The sequence below is a fragment of the Macaca nemestrina genome, chromosome 17 (genome assembly GCF_043159975.1).
Source record: "Macaca nemestrina isolate mMacNem1 chromosome 17, mMacNem.hap1, whole genome shotgun sequence".
NCBI classification, from domain to species: Eukaryota; Metazoa; Chordata; class Mammalia; order Primates; family Cercopithecidae; genus Macaca; species Macaca nemestrina.
This window is the reverse complement of record NC_092141.1, coordinates 61,372,157-61,385,427: the sequence shown is the minus strand read 5'-3', so window position 1 is coordinate 61,385,427 and position 13,271 is coordinate 61,372,157. Positions and strand designations below refer to the sequence as shown.

General features: G+C 53.6%; 2 protein-coding genes across 4 annotated transcripts; one reads left to right on the top strand and one right to left on the bottom strand.

Annotated features, from left to right (window-relative positions):
* Positions 1-30: 30 nt before the first annotated feature.
* On the top strand, positions 31-5,457 carry LOC105472294 (leucine rich repeat containing 46). The gene is made up of 8 exons (XM_011725404.2): positions 31-172; positions 273-378; positions 2,646-2,754; positions 3,579-3,625; positions 3,892-4,001; positions 4,259-4,328; positions 4,556-4,698; positions 4,976-5,457. Exons 1-8 carry the CDS (start codon positions 163-165, stop codon positions 5,344-5,346), a joined length of 966 nt encoding a protein of 321 aa, XP_011723706.2. The 5' UTR covers positions 31-162; the 3' UTR covers positions 5,347-5,457.
* Positions 5,458-5,902: 445 nt separating this feature from the next.
* On the bottom strand, positions 5,903-9,734 carry LOC105472295 (secernin 2). Of its 3 annotated transcripts, none has more exons than XM_071083026.1 (8): positions 9,593-9,734; positions 9,061-9,228; positions 8,575-8,762; positions 7,832-8,031; positions 7,189-7,404; positions 6,929-7,094; positions 6,668-6,848; positions 5,903-6,213 (listed from the first exon to the last, which is right to left on the bottom strand). In XM_071083026.1, exons 2-8 carry the CDS (start codon positions 9,226-9,228, stop codon positions 6,046-6,048), a joined length of 1,287 nt encoding a protein of 428 aa, XP_070939127.1. In that variant the 5' UTR covers positions 9,593-9,734; the 3' UTR covers positions 5,903-6,045. The 3 variants fall into 3 exon arrangements, with proteins under 3 accessions (XP_070939127.1, XP_070939126.1, XP_070939125.1); XM_071083025.1 differs by having other exon boundaries at positions 9,570-9,731; XM_071083024.1 differs by lacking the exon at positions 9,593-9,734 and having other exon boundaries at positions 9,061-9,563.
* Between the last annotated feature and the right edge of the window lie 3,537 nt (positions 9,735-13,271).

Genomic DNA, 13,271 nt, shown 5'->3' with positions numbered 1-13,271 from the left:
AGCAATTTTCTCTGAATCAACCCCTTTTCCTCCTCTCCCAAGTCTCTGAGTTTCTCTCTCCTCCTGCCATCCTGGTTTCTGCCATCCTTAGGGGCCGCCCAGGCTGCTAGGCTCCTTTTCGTTCCTCTCCCCGCTCAGACCAGCAGTCTTTTATTTTAGATCATGTCTGGAGGTGAGTAGGGAGGGGGGACGGTGGGTAGAGCAGTTGGAAAACAGCGGGGTAAGTCCTCCAAGGATGAGGAAATGTGACAGTTGGACTCATCTTTTCACAGCGAAGTCAGCCCAGGGTCCAGAGGAAGGGGGCGTCTGCATCACTGAAGCCCTTATCACTAAGCGGAATTTGACTTTCCCTGAGGATGAGGAACTGTCAGAAAAGATGTGAGTGCATGGGGGAGAAAAAGGGTGCTAGAAGGCTGAAACACTCAGGATGACCAGGCCCCTGAGCTATATTGATTTGTCAACTGATCTTTGTCTCTCTCCTTATTACTCCACACATCCAATCAGTGGTAATGCCCAGTTGATTTTCCCTTCTTAAAAATAATTCCATTTCTTTTTCACCATCCTCACTCAACTGTCTTAGATAAGTCCATATTAACCCTCTCCTATACTCCCAGCGCTTTGGGAGACTGACGCAGGAGGATCGCTTGAGCCCAGGAGTTTGAGACCAGCCTGGGCAATACAGTGAGAATCTTATCTCTAAAAATAAAAATAAATTATCTGAGTATGGTGGTGCACACACACCTGTAGTCCTAGGTACTTGGGAGGCTGAGGCAGGAGGATCACTTGAGCCCAGGTACCTGTGGCTACAGTAAGCTATGATCATGCCATTGCATGCCAGCCTGGGCAACAGGGTGAGACCCTATTTCTAAAACAAACACAAAATAAAGTATTTTTAATTACTTTTTTAGAGATGGGGTCTTGCTCTGTTGGCCAGACTGGTCTTGAACTCCTCAAACAATCCTCCTACTTCAGCCTCCTGAGTAGCCAAAGTGATCCTTTTAAATAACAAATCTAATCAGGCACTCACTGACAGAAACTTTCTTGGCTGTTACCTCCCAAATAAAATCCCACTGCCTAAGCTTAAGTTGTCTTCTGCTTTTCAGCCTTCTTTCTGGCCACTTTCCACAAGTGTACAATTTCCCACACTGCGTACTCACACCTTAGTACCTTACTACTCAAGAGTATGTGTAGGCGGGAGAGGGTGCAGGGGTAGGGCAGCAGCACTGGCATCACAGGGGGCTTGTTAGAAGTGGAGCATCTCAGCCCCTCCACCCGATCTACTGAATTAGAGTCTGCATGGGCATATTGGAGTTTCGGAAGGGCTGTGTTAGCACATACTATTCCTTCTGCTTGAAATGCCTTCTCACCATATCCCCCTATCTTCATGGCTAATGCCTACTCATCTGTCACCTCCTCTAGGAAGCATTCCCTGATTCCTCCTACTCTGAACTTAGTGCACAGACTATGTACTCCCTTTTTCCCCTGTACTTGCTTCTGTTATCCACTTGTCATAGATGTTTGGCCTTCTTCTTTCTTCCTTCTTCTTCCTCTTCTTTATTCTTTCTCCTTCTTCCCCTTCTTCCTCCTCATTCTCCTTCTTCTTCTTCCTTTCCCCTGTACTTGCCTCTGTTATCCACTTGTCATAGATGTTTCGCCTTCTTCCTCTTTTTTTTTTTGAGACGGAGTCTCACTCCGTTGCGCAGGCTGGAGTGCGGTGGCACGATCTCGGCTCACTGCAACGACTGCCTCCCGGGTTGAAGCAATTCTCCAGCCTCAGCCTCCTGAGTAGCTGTGACTACATGTGTCCGCCACCACACCCAGCTAATTTTTTTTTGTATTTTTAGTAGAGATGGGGTTTCACCATGTTAGCCAGGCTGGTCTTGAACTCCTGACCTCAGGCAATCTGCCCGCCTCAACCTCCCAAAGTGCTGGGATTATAGGCGTGAGCTACCTCACCCAGCCTCTTTTTTTTTTTTCTTTTAAATGACATAGGGTCTTGCTCTGTCACCCAGGCTGAAGTGCAGTAGCATAATCGTGGCATATTACAGCCTCGACCTCCTGGGCTAAAGTGATCCTCCTGCCTCAGCCTCCCAAAGTGCTGAGAGTACAGGGTGAGCCACCATGGCCAGCCTGCCCTGCTTCTTTAATAGTGGTGGGCAGAGACTCTGTCATTTGTCTCTAGTTGTCTCAGCAAATGTTGTGGAATGAATGAATGGGTGGATGAAACAAGTGCTTTTTCCTCCATGAACCACTCAAAAGGAAGGTGAGGAAGGATCTTTCTGCAATGTCTCATCTCTGTCCTACCCCTGCCTCCACCATCCAAGCTGGCCAGAGGAAGGCTTCTCTTGCTGCTGAATCTCTCCAGGAACCATAAGCTGCCATCCTCCAATTTCCCAGAGGGTCCTTACTCCTCTCTCTCACCCTTTCCAGTGCTAATGATAAAGATACAAGTCTGCAAGTCAAGACAGTTTCATGATCTAGACACCACCTCAAGATGTCAAGAAGATGTTTCTCACATTTGATTAAAATCACTCAGCCAACTACCCCTCCTTGAAACCCCTTCCCTCCTCCCTCTCTCCCATCCTCTCTGCTAACAGACCACATGAGTGGTGCTCTAACACCACCCTTACTGACTCTTCTCCCAGGTTTCACACTCTTGATGAACTGCAGACTGTCCGCCTGGACCGGGAGGGGATTACTACTATCAGGAACTTAGAGGGCCTCAAGAATCTTCACAGCCTCTATCTGCAAGGGGTAACTTCTTTCTCCATCCTTCCCCTCCCCTTGACCCCTGTGGACCTAATCTGTCTCATCTGAAAGGAGCCAACCAGGTCATTTTGCCCATTCCCTGGTGTTCAGGCAGGCAGACCTTCAGTTAAACCATTCCCAGATGAATGACGTAGGGTCCTGAATTGAAAGACTAATTCCCCCAGAATAGATCCTGAACATGACCTGTGCTCCCTCCACTGTTCTTTAGGCACTTCTCTTGATCTAGAAGTTCTTCTTGGCATTTACTCTAAATCTTTCACGTTAAATAGCTCCAGCCTATTTCCTGTTTTGAAGAGGAAGAGGAAACTATGAAGATTCCTCTACATCAATCAGATCCTACTTGAAGGCTGTTTGGTGGTGGTGGTGGTTGGTTGATCTTCAGCCCTCCCCTGGTTGAATATTCCCAGCTTGCTTCGACTTTCCCCATAGAAACTTTTCCCATCAAGTTCATGTATGCTTATTGTTCTCTCTGTGTATGCAAGCCACCACCAAGGCCCTTTCCATTTTCCTGGTGGCGGCTTGGTTTCCTTTTCTGATTCCAAGGTCACTCTTTGGTTGTGGAATCAGAAGAGTATACTTAGTCAGGTTTAGATACCCCAGGTTTACACCCCTAACCATCCACCTGGAGAAAGAAAATCATCTTTCTTAAGGTAGTGGCAACCTGTTCAAGGAGTGGGGTTATCATTCCCAAAGTGCCAGATCTCCAGCTGCAGGAGTAGACATGGTCTTGGGACTTACTTTGTCCCTGTAAAGGGCCTCCCACCCATCTGATCTCAGCTTGGTTTCCCCACTTCGGTTTCTTCTTGCAGAATAAGATCCAGCAAATTGAGAACCTGGCTTGCGTCCCCTCCTTGCGGTATGTGGTGCCAGGGCTCAGGCAGGGGAAGAGGGGTCGGGGGAACCTAAACACACCCCAAAGAACTGGTTCAGATTTCTCCAAGCCTGGGTCCTTTTCAGCCAAGGACCAGCAAGCCTAGCTCTACTCCCTCACCCCAGAAGGCCATGTGTCCCCACTGGTCATCAGCTGCCTAGCCCAGGGGCCCCAGTGTCAAGTGCCCTTCTCTTTTCCTCCAGCTGTTCCATGATTCAGCTCTGCCTCTCTACCCCTTCCTTCCCCTACAGCTTCCTGTCTCTGGCAGGAAACCAAATCAGGCAGGTGGAAAACCTCCTTGACCTCCCATGCCTCCAGTTTCTGGACCTCTCTGAGAACCTGATAGAAACGTTGAAGCTGGGTAGGAACCCACTTGCCCTGGCTCACCAAACACATCCCCTGTGGGGCCTGCCCTCCCGTCTGCACCCAGCTGCCTGTGCTTGCATTAGCCACACCCCTGCAGGTCCACACCTCATCCTCAGGGAGTTCAAGGGGTTGTGCTTAGAGGTAGTGGCTTTGGACGAGAAAGTGGGTGTGAGAACCCCATTCCCATCGCTTCATGGCCTTTTGGCTAAGATCAAGTGAGAACCCCATTTCCTCTCTCTTTGCTGTGTGCAGATGAGTTCCCCCAGAGCCTTCTCATCCTCAACCTGTCTGGCAATAGCTGCACCAACCAGGATAGCTACCGGTAAGGAGGGGAGGGTGGGAAGAAAGGTCTAGTTGAGCTCCACCTGCTAACTCAGCCCAGGCCCCTCTCAGCCTGCAATCCTGGGGTTACTATCCATGGCACCTTCTCCCCAACCTCCTACCTAACTCATGAGCTACCACCCCTCCAGGTGTGGGTGCTGTGGTGCATATCTTTGCATCCTCCACGCCAGGGTGCCCTCCTAGGTAACCTCTGCTCCTGCTCTGCAGTGAGCTGGTGATAGAAGCCCTGCCACTTCTCTTGGACCTGGATGGGCAGCCTGTGATGGAGCGCTGGATTTCGGACGAGGAGGATGAAGCTTCAAGCGAGGAGGAGTTCCCAGAGCTGAGTGGCCCATTCTGCTCAGAACGAGGTGACCCTGCTTTCCAAGGCTTTCAGCTTCCCCAGAGCCCACCTCTTCCCTGTGGGACACGAGGGAAGCTAAGATGGCAGTGGCGTCTGGGGAGGGGAGCCCCAAGTTCAGATCAACATCTGGGCCAGAGTAAGGTGTCAGTCCGGGACCCCAGCCTCAGGCTGCTTCCCAAGAGGGATGGCAGGGGCCAGCCAGAGACTTCCCTGAGCTCAGGGACCCTCCTGCTGAGCCCAGAGCTCCACCCACCCTGCACCCTCCACCCCCTGGCCCCTCCTAGGCTTCCTCAAGGAGCTGGAGCAGGAGCTGAGCAGGCACAGGGAGCACCGGCAACAGGCGGTCCTGACACAGCACCTGCTGAGGATGGAGATGCAGCCCACCCTCACCAACCTGCCCTTGCTGCCTGGGGTGCCCATGGCTGGGGACAGCAGCCCTTCTGCCACTCCTGGGCAAGGGGAGGAGACAGTCCCTGAGGCCATCTCCTCACCCCAGGCCTCCTCTCCCACCAAGAAACCATGCAGTCTGATTCCCAGGGGCCGCCAAAACTCTCTATGGGGAAGGAAGGGGGTCCGGGCATCCACAGTCCCCAAGGCCTCTGTGGCTGAGGCCCCCAGCACAACCAAAACTATGGCCAAGAGAAGCAAGAAATGATTCTCTGTCAACCTTTCTCTACGAGTGGAGTGGAGTGGGGCCTGCCCCACTTCTCAGACCAATGACCTGTGTCAGGAGTTCATCCCCAGTAAAGTGTCTCTAGGCCCTGAATATGCTTTTCGTGTTACTTGGGGGTATCTCAGGGGAAGCAACCAGTGAAAGCTCCAGGAAACAAAATACAGAGCACAGTGAGCCACCTGATTCTAAAGAGCAAGTTTGGAATCTTTCAGGAGCTACCCACAGGGCAGGCATGCCTCAGGCCCCCCGCTGGCTTCTTGGCTCCCACATGGGCAAGAAGCAGGCACCACCTCATAGAGGATGCCATCTCACTGCCACCCCTAGGGAGTGCCCTTCCCCAGTCCAAGCCAAGGACCAAGGAGCTGTGGTCCTAGTCGTCCCCAACAGCAGCCTGCTCCTGTCCCCTCCCTGTCCTCCTGCCTAGTCCCCATCACTCAACCACTCAGGAATGAGTACACAACCACAGGCCCCACAGCTGCCTTTGGGCCTCACTTGGCTCTCCCACCCCCACTGAACCTGGGATAAAGTTCACTGAAGAGAAAATAAAACACATTTATTAAGGCAAAGGCCAAGCTGGCCGCTCAGAACATGGCCTAGGAGCATGAAGGGATTGCTCCAACTTCACCACCACTCAGGGCAGTTGGTCCGAGGGGTTCTGGGCCCACCCCAGGCCAGCAGAAGCTATGAAGCTGATGCATAAGCCTGGCTCTCCCTCTTCACAAAGGCCTGGAAGAGGCTGCCCAGCTCCTGGAGGGATGGGGCCCACTCACTGGCCAGCAGCCCCTGTGTGGCCTTGAGGCCTTCCTGCTCCAGATCCTGCTGTTTCTGCTGGAGCTGCTGCCCTCGATCCTGCCCCAAGGGAAAGCTGAGATGAGTCTGTCCAGGACAGGCTTCCCGCCAGGTGAAGGGGGAGTGTGTACCACCTCACACAAGCAGGAGAAAGGGGGGGAGTGTGTACCACCTCACACAAGCAGGAGAAAGGGGGGGAGTGTGTACCACCTCACACAAGCAGGAGAAAGGGGGGGAGTGTGTACCACCTCACACAAGCAGGAGAAAGGGGGGGAGTGTGTACCACCTCACACAAGCAGGAGAAAGGGGGGGAGTGTGTACCACCTCACACAAGCAGGAGAAAGGAGAGACCCCCCAACATTCCCCAAAGGCAGTTGCTGGCTTTGAAGGGAGGAACTCCTCTCCCCAGCTCTGGAATCTCTTCCACTCCCAGTTTCCCTCATATTTCCAGAGTTCCACTGGGAGTGGGAGGTCCGTCATCACCTCAGGGTAGCCCCTTCTCCCTGGGGGATACCTGATCACTCTCCATCAGCCCCAGGGCTGCCTGGTGTCCACGATAGAGGGTGTGCCGGCGATCTACCCGAGTCTGGAATCGGGGCAGGGTCCGAACAGGGTCCTGTGCTCCAAAAGTGGGGGACAGCACCTGGGGGGCCTGGGCCACCCCCACCCCAAAGATGAAAGGTTTGAACACAGACCTAGAAGGGCACGGATGGAAGGATGGAGATATATCATATCCTCTCTTCTCCCCAGCCTTCCCCATCCTCGTTCTTCCCACCTGGATGGGTCTGGCGTGGCAGTAAGAAAGTGCACGCAGGGCTGTGTGGGATCCTGGGGCAGGACAGACACCATGCTGGCCGTGGTGCGAAAGCCTCCCGAGTCCATGCAGATACCACTCTCCTTGTCCCTGAGGATGCCCATCATCACCTCTGCTGTGATGCCCCCTGCCAAGGAGTAGAGGGGGAAGCTGTGGGAGGGGAGAGTGGCTGGCACTGCTGTGGCCCTCCTGGCCCCCAGCCCCCTCCACCACTCACTAACCTTGCCATTGCTGCAGCAGCTCCTGCCCTGCCCGGAAGCGGGCCTTGGCAGCCTCCATTCGCACAGGCTGCTGGGTCAGGGAGAAGACCTGAGCAAAGTCAAAGGCACCCTGCCCATCCCACCAGCCCTTGGCCTGGGCATGAGTCCGCAGCTCCGGGTGTTGGACCGAGATGTCCGTGCCAATGCTCAGCTGGTTGGAGATGTTGCGGGCCCCCTCTGTGGAGGAGATGGGGGAGCGGTTCATTTACCATTGAGTGTCTATTCTATGCCAGGCACTGGGCAAGACGCTGAGAACATGGTGGAAAAGAGAACGACCTACCCTCATGGAGCCTACAGTGTGGTGGGGGAGGCAGACAAAATAGTCGCAGAGATAAATGTAAGCATGCAACTGTGTTGAATGCGATGAAAAAGAAGTACCTGCTTGCATATAAGCAGGAAACCTGACCACCCAGGGAAGTCCAGGAAGGCTTCCGAGAGGAAGCAGCAGGCTGTAGCACAAGGAAGACTTAACCGAGTGAAGGGGAGAAGGGTTCCCAAGTGAGCTCATCTCCCATCTCCCTGAATGTCCCGACAGGCTTGCACCTGGATCGGGCCCCTACCATTTCTCCCACTTCCCAAGGCTGGCAGAAAGGGAATGCCTCACCCTGGATCCTCTGTGCAGCCCAGAGCCTGCCAGCTGTCTCCAGCACCCATGCCTCTGTGCGGTCAGCCAGCAGGAAGGTGCTGTGGTAGGAGAATGGCGCAGGGTCCTCCAGGCAGCTGCCCCCCTGCCCATAGCGCTCCAGTAAGCCTGTGATCACATGCAAGGCCTCCTGGGCAGAGCTGCTCCGTTCCAAAGCCAGCCTGGCAAGAGAGAGGACCAAGGGACAGAAGGGTGACAGAGGGATCAATGGCTGGTGGCAGAAGCTCCAGGGGACAGAAGAGGCCTGGAGAGGTTTGGTGATAGGCCCAAGTCACACAGCAAATCTGCTGGCACTGATCGTATCAAACACAATTACACCAGTGGTTTTCAATGCTCTCGTTCCATGTGCTATGCTTTGAGGGTTCCATGAAAAGGCCCGAAACACTGTTTCAGAGAGAAAAGTGTCCTGAGCCCCCAACCTCTCTCCACCCAGAGCTGCTCCATCCACTATTACTGGTTTTATAAATCGGGACTCTATGTGAGATTTCAACTGAAAATAAATAACCACTGCTCTATTTCTGGGCCAGGAGAGGCCCAAAGGTGGCTGCTGTTGCAGCCTTCCTCACGAGGGCACGAGGGCAAAGTCTGCAGAGTGGAGGAGGCCCCTGTGAACCAGGCTGGGGGAGGAATGGATGGGCCCAGGTCAAAACTCAGCCCCCAGATTTCTGGTGTTTCAGGCAGATGAGGAAGGGCAGGGTCTGCACCTGAGCAGGTCCATGCCCAGCAGGGCTTCCCCCTCCCCAACTTGCTCCTTCGTCCACACAGCCTCGTTGCCAATGCAGACACCATGCTCGTTGGCGCCCATCTCAGCCCCCCATAGCCAAGAAGGACGGCTCAGAATCACAGCGTGCGTCTTCGACACCTGTTCCACTTCAATGTATGTGCACTGGAGGTGAGGGAGGAGAAAGGAAGTGTCCACTCAGAGAGGGGCGGCCCCTCGAGTGCTGGCACTCTGCCAATCACCTTATAGATCCCTTTGAGGAATGTCTCATTCCCATTTTATAGAAGAGGAAACTGAGGTAGACTGAGGCTACATAATGGGCTCAGGTCCAGGTTGGTAGGCTTAAAGCTCATGCTCTTTAACTACTTCTGGCAGCCTCCCACGTGTGGGGAGCAGGGGAAAAGGTCTTAGAAGAATGCAGAGCTCTGTCACACCTCCCAGCACCCCATAAGGCCTAACCCACCTGGAGCCGGCTCCCAGGAGTGTGAGAACCTGCGGGGACAAACACCACCTCCTGCACCTCGTCCCGGGGTCGGTCCGAGTTCTTGGCAAAGATCACAGCTGGGATGGCTGAGGCCGGGGGCACAGAGACAAAGCAGTCGCAGGAACATGGAGAGTCAGGGCTCGACGATGCCATCTGGGGAGAGGCGGGCCTCTCCATAAACCTGGCCACAGCTCAGCCCCGGGGAGCCGCCTACCCCGACACGTGTAAACGACGCGCAGGGAAGACACCGCCGTGGCTCCTGGACGCTCGGCGCACACACCATGCACGGGTGTGCGGGAGCAGTGGTGCCCACCCTCTCCCCAGGCTCCAGGCTTGGGAGTCCGCAGGCGGGCACTCCGAGGATCCCGCCCCCACTGGGAGTTCCGGCCCTTGGGAGCAGTCGTGGGACCGTTCCCCTCGCTACCCCACCAAGAGTCCCGCGGCCCTGCGCATGTCCAGATACCCGACCCTCTTCTATCCAACCCTTCTCTCACCCCCAATACTGTATTCCCCTCACTCTCTCTCCCTCCAAGACCCCAGCTCGGTCCCGGGTGCCACCTCCTCCGCTTCTGGCCAGGGCCGCCCCATTGGGCGGAGACTCCCAGGCGACCTGGAAGGCCTTCGGCCTCCGGGTCGGAGCCGGAACGGAGCGTGCAGCTCCGCCGTTTTCCACCAGGGCGCGCGCCTGCACCACTTCCCGGAGCGGAGCGGCCTTGCGAGCCACACCTGGCTTCCTGTCCTACCCGGGCGCCCATTTTAGGCCTGACAAAGGTTGCTAACCCCACGGAGTCACTGCGGGGAGCTGGAGCTAGGGGTGGAAAGGATCCCGCGTGAAAAGGGAGCCTTTGTCAGAGAAGGGGGACTGCTGGGACATCTGGAGACTAAGGAAGAACCTCAGATACTTGAGTCCCGGTTTGAATCCCAGAGGCGCAATCCCAGGCTGGAGGCACCCAGGGGACTAAGATACAGAATACAAGAGTGGTGGAGGCTAGGTGCGGGGGGCTGGCCCCTGTAATCCCAGCACTCTGGGAAGCTGTGGTGGGAGGATCACTTGAACCCAGGAGTTCAAGACCAGCCTGGGTAACATAGCAAGACCTCGCCTCTACAGAAAATATTTTAAAATTAGCTGGGCGTGGTGTTGCGTGCCTGTAGTCCCAGCTGTTCAGAAGGCTGAGGTGGGAGGATCGCTTGAGCCAGATAGGTCGAGGCTGCGGTGAGCCAAGATCACACCACTGCACTCCAGCCGTGGTGACAGAGCATGACCCTGTCTCTTAAAATAAATAAGGGAACAGGTGCACAAAACCCATCTGATCCCAGAGGGCCTATCTGTCCAATAGTGTTCCAACCCATAGGAAGATAGCTTTAAAAGCAAATTTAGAACTTTCTAGTTCAAAGATTTAGTGCCTTTACCTGTAGTGAAACTGAAACCACAAAGAAGTCGTGGCCAAAGGTGACACAGTCATATGGGGGTATACTCTCACCCCAAATGTTTTGATTTTCAGTTCATTTTTCTCTACAAACCATCTCTCCATAGCCATCATTAAGACAAATGCATCTTACACCCTTTTGCTATATGGAGCCCTCCAGGAATGGAGGGAGGGGAGATGCTGCAGGTTATCTGCTTTCAGGGGTTGCACTGAATCTATAGATGGCTTTGAGTAGTATGCACATTTTAGCAACAGTAATTCTTCCAATCTGTGAGCATGAAATATTTTTCCATGTCTTTGTGTCTTCTTCAGTTTCTTTTATCAATGTCTTACTTTCAGAGTACAGATCTTTCACCTCCTTGGTTAAATTTATTCCTAAATATTTTATTATTTTGATAGTTATTGTAAATGGGACTATTTTCTTGATTTATTTTTTGTATAGTTTGTTATTAGTGTATAGGAACACTACTGACTTTTGTACATTGACCTTGTATCCTCTGACTTTACTGTATTTGCTTAACAATTCTAACAGTGGGCCGGGCACAGTGGCTCACATCTGTAATCCCAGCACTTTGGGAGGCCAAGATGGGCGGATCACGTGAGGTTGGGAGTTCGAGACCAGCCTGGCTCACATGGAGAAACCCCATCTCTACTGAAAATACAAAATTAGCTGGGCGTGGTGGCACATGCCTGTAATCCCAGCTACTTGGGAAGACTGAGGCAGAAGAATTGCTTGAACCTGGGAGGCAGAGGTTGCGGTGAGCTGAGATCACACCATTGCACTCCAGCCCGGGCAACAAGAGCAAAACTCTGTCTTAAAAAAAAGAAAAGAAAAGAAAAGAATTCTAACAGTGTTTTAGTGGAGTTTGGTTTTCTTTCAAGCCTACTCTGCTAGGGTGCTGGCGGTCAGTCACGCTAGGATTAATGGGAAGGTGAAGGCTGCTTCTAATACAATGTCGCGGAGGGGTTGTGAGGTTGCCAATTAATGTCATTCCAGAAGCAAACATCAAGGCTGTGCGCTGACAAATCTGGGCACCCGAAGCAGCTTGCAGGAAAGCGGGTTCATCTCCTGCAGTTCCCCGGCTGCCCACTGTGGGGCGGCAACAGGCAGGAGGAGACGCAGAGAGAGGCCACAGCGCACCCCCAGGTTGCAGTTCCCAGGCTGTCTTCTTCTCTGTCACTTTCTCATTTATTTCATTCACCCACCCTAGAGGGTGGGAGTAGATTCTACTTCCACTTCCCAGGAGAGGAACCTAGAGAGCCAGCCCAGATATTCTGAGTTCCCTAACCCATTCCTGGGCCCTCCATGATCCTCCTGCCAGGCACCCCATCTGAGGAGGGTCAGAGGTGGCCTTGGGCTCCGTTGGGGTTGGGGGGGGCAGGCCAGCCAGGCAGCATTTGCAGCAAGCAAGCAAGCGTCAGAGCCCCACCAAAGGCCCCTGCTAAGAATGCAGGTCAGCGGGAGGAGCAGCATGGGGAGGAGGGGTGGCCCCAGCCCTGCCCAGACAGGCCCAGCCAGCCCCACAGCTGCCCTCCTGTCCCTGGGGGCAGCGATGGGGGTAAAGGAGGAGGGGACTCACCAAGTTCCTGGGGTCTAACTCTCCTAGAATCAGGAAGACAAAAGAGGCACCTGGAGGAGTGGGGCTGGCATGAGGTCTCAGGAGAACACACCTGTCCTTCCTCCTCCCAGCCTTCTAAATCCAGCAGCAGATGGAAACAAACAATTGGCCCCCAAACCAGTCTGGTTTCCTCTACAACCCCTAAATCATTCATTCTGATGCCCCTATCCTAAGGTAGCCATAAACGTTGTGACCCCAGGATCTCCCAAATTAAGTTACGGGATGGGCCAGCCTGAGTACCAGATTTGGCTTTGAGAAATTGGATTAGGGTTAGAATGGTGGATCTAGAAATTCCTCTAAGGGAAAATAATAAATTTGGCAAAAAGGTAGAATAAGAAGGTGAAAGAACACAGTAACCCCTGCCCCCAGCCCCCTTGGAGCCCAAAACCTATCTTCTGTCAACCTTCCTAACTTTGGGGCTCTGGAATCATGAGGCTTTTTACTCATTTGATGTGAATTAGGCATCAACTTTGTATCAAGCACCGGGAGACCTGGGAAGATGTATATAGATGAATATTTCTGCATATCTCTGCGGGCGGGTGCACACGGGTCCGGTGCAGGTATGTTTGTGTGCCCTGTGGTTGTGTAACCATGGTGGGTCTCTAGCTGTGAGTTGCAGTAGGAGCCTTTCCCTCATATTTTCCAGCTGGGCGGGAGCCCATCAGATAGCTCGGCTGCCTTTCATCTCCTTGTCCCTGATAAGGATCATCCTGGGTGAAGAAATCATTGCCAGTCACCCCCAGCTCAGTCACAGCCATGGGATAGACTGACATGCACCCTCCGTGGGGAGGGAGTGAGGGAGCCAATGCCTAAGAAAGGAGGGAACCAGTGTTCTTAGCAGGGGAAGTGAAAGAAGGGGCTTGTATGTGGAGGAGGAAAGAGATATCTAGAAACTTCTCATAACCACAGGTATGAGACCAGGGAGGGACAGCCCCGGTATCAACCCAGAGGAAGCACCTCCCTCCTTCCGTACCAGCCACCTCTGGGGCAGGATCAGATCCCAGCTCCAACCCAACTCAATAGACATGAGGCTTTCCAAGGGGCTGCAGGATCATTGGGAAGCATCCACCCCACTCTGTGGCCCAGAACTGGTCCTCACTGCTGGGGGACACTGAGTCCAAAAGGAAACAGAGCTGGAACACAAAGGAAG

What these genes read in the sequence shown, in the direction of transcription:
- LOC105472294 (XM_011725404.2), top strand. An exon ending in GCTTGCGTCCCCTCCTTGCG is followed by an intron (nt 3,626 to 3,891) that starts GTATGTGGTGCC and finishes CTTCCCCTACAG; the next exon opens with CTTCCTGTCTCTGGCAGGAA. An exon ending in ACCAACCAGGATAGCTACCG is followed by an intron (nt 4,329 to 4,555) that starts GTAAGGAGGGGA and finishes CCTGCTCTGCAG; the next exon opens with TGAGCTGGTGATAGAAGCCC.
- LOC105472295 (XM_071083024.1), bottom strand. Translation starts at nt 9,252, where the DNA reads ATGGAGAGGCCCGCCTCTCCCCAGATGGCATCGTCGAGCCCTGACTCT. An exon ending in GCTGCTGCAGCAATGGCAAG is followed by an intron (nt 7,095 to 7,188) that starts GTTAGTGAGTGG and finishes ACTCCTTGGCAG; the next exon opens with GGGGCATCACAGCAGAGGTG. An exon ending in GGCTGATGGAGAGTGATCAG is followed by an intron (nt 6,214 to 6,667) that starts GTATCCCCCAGG and finishes CCCTTGGGGCAG; the next exon opens with GATCGAGGGCAGCAGCTCCA.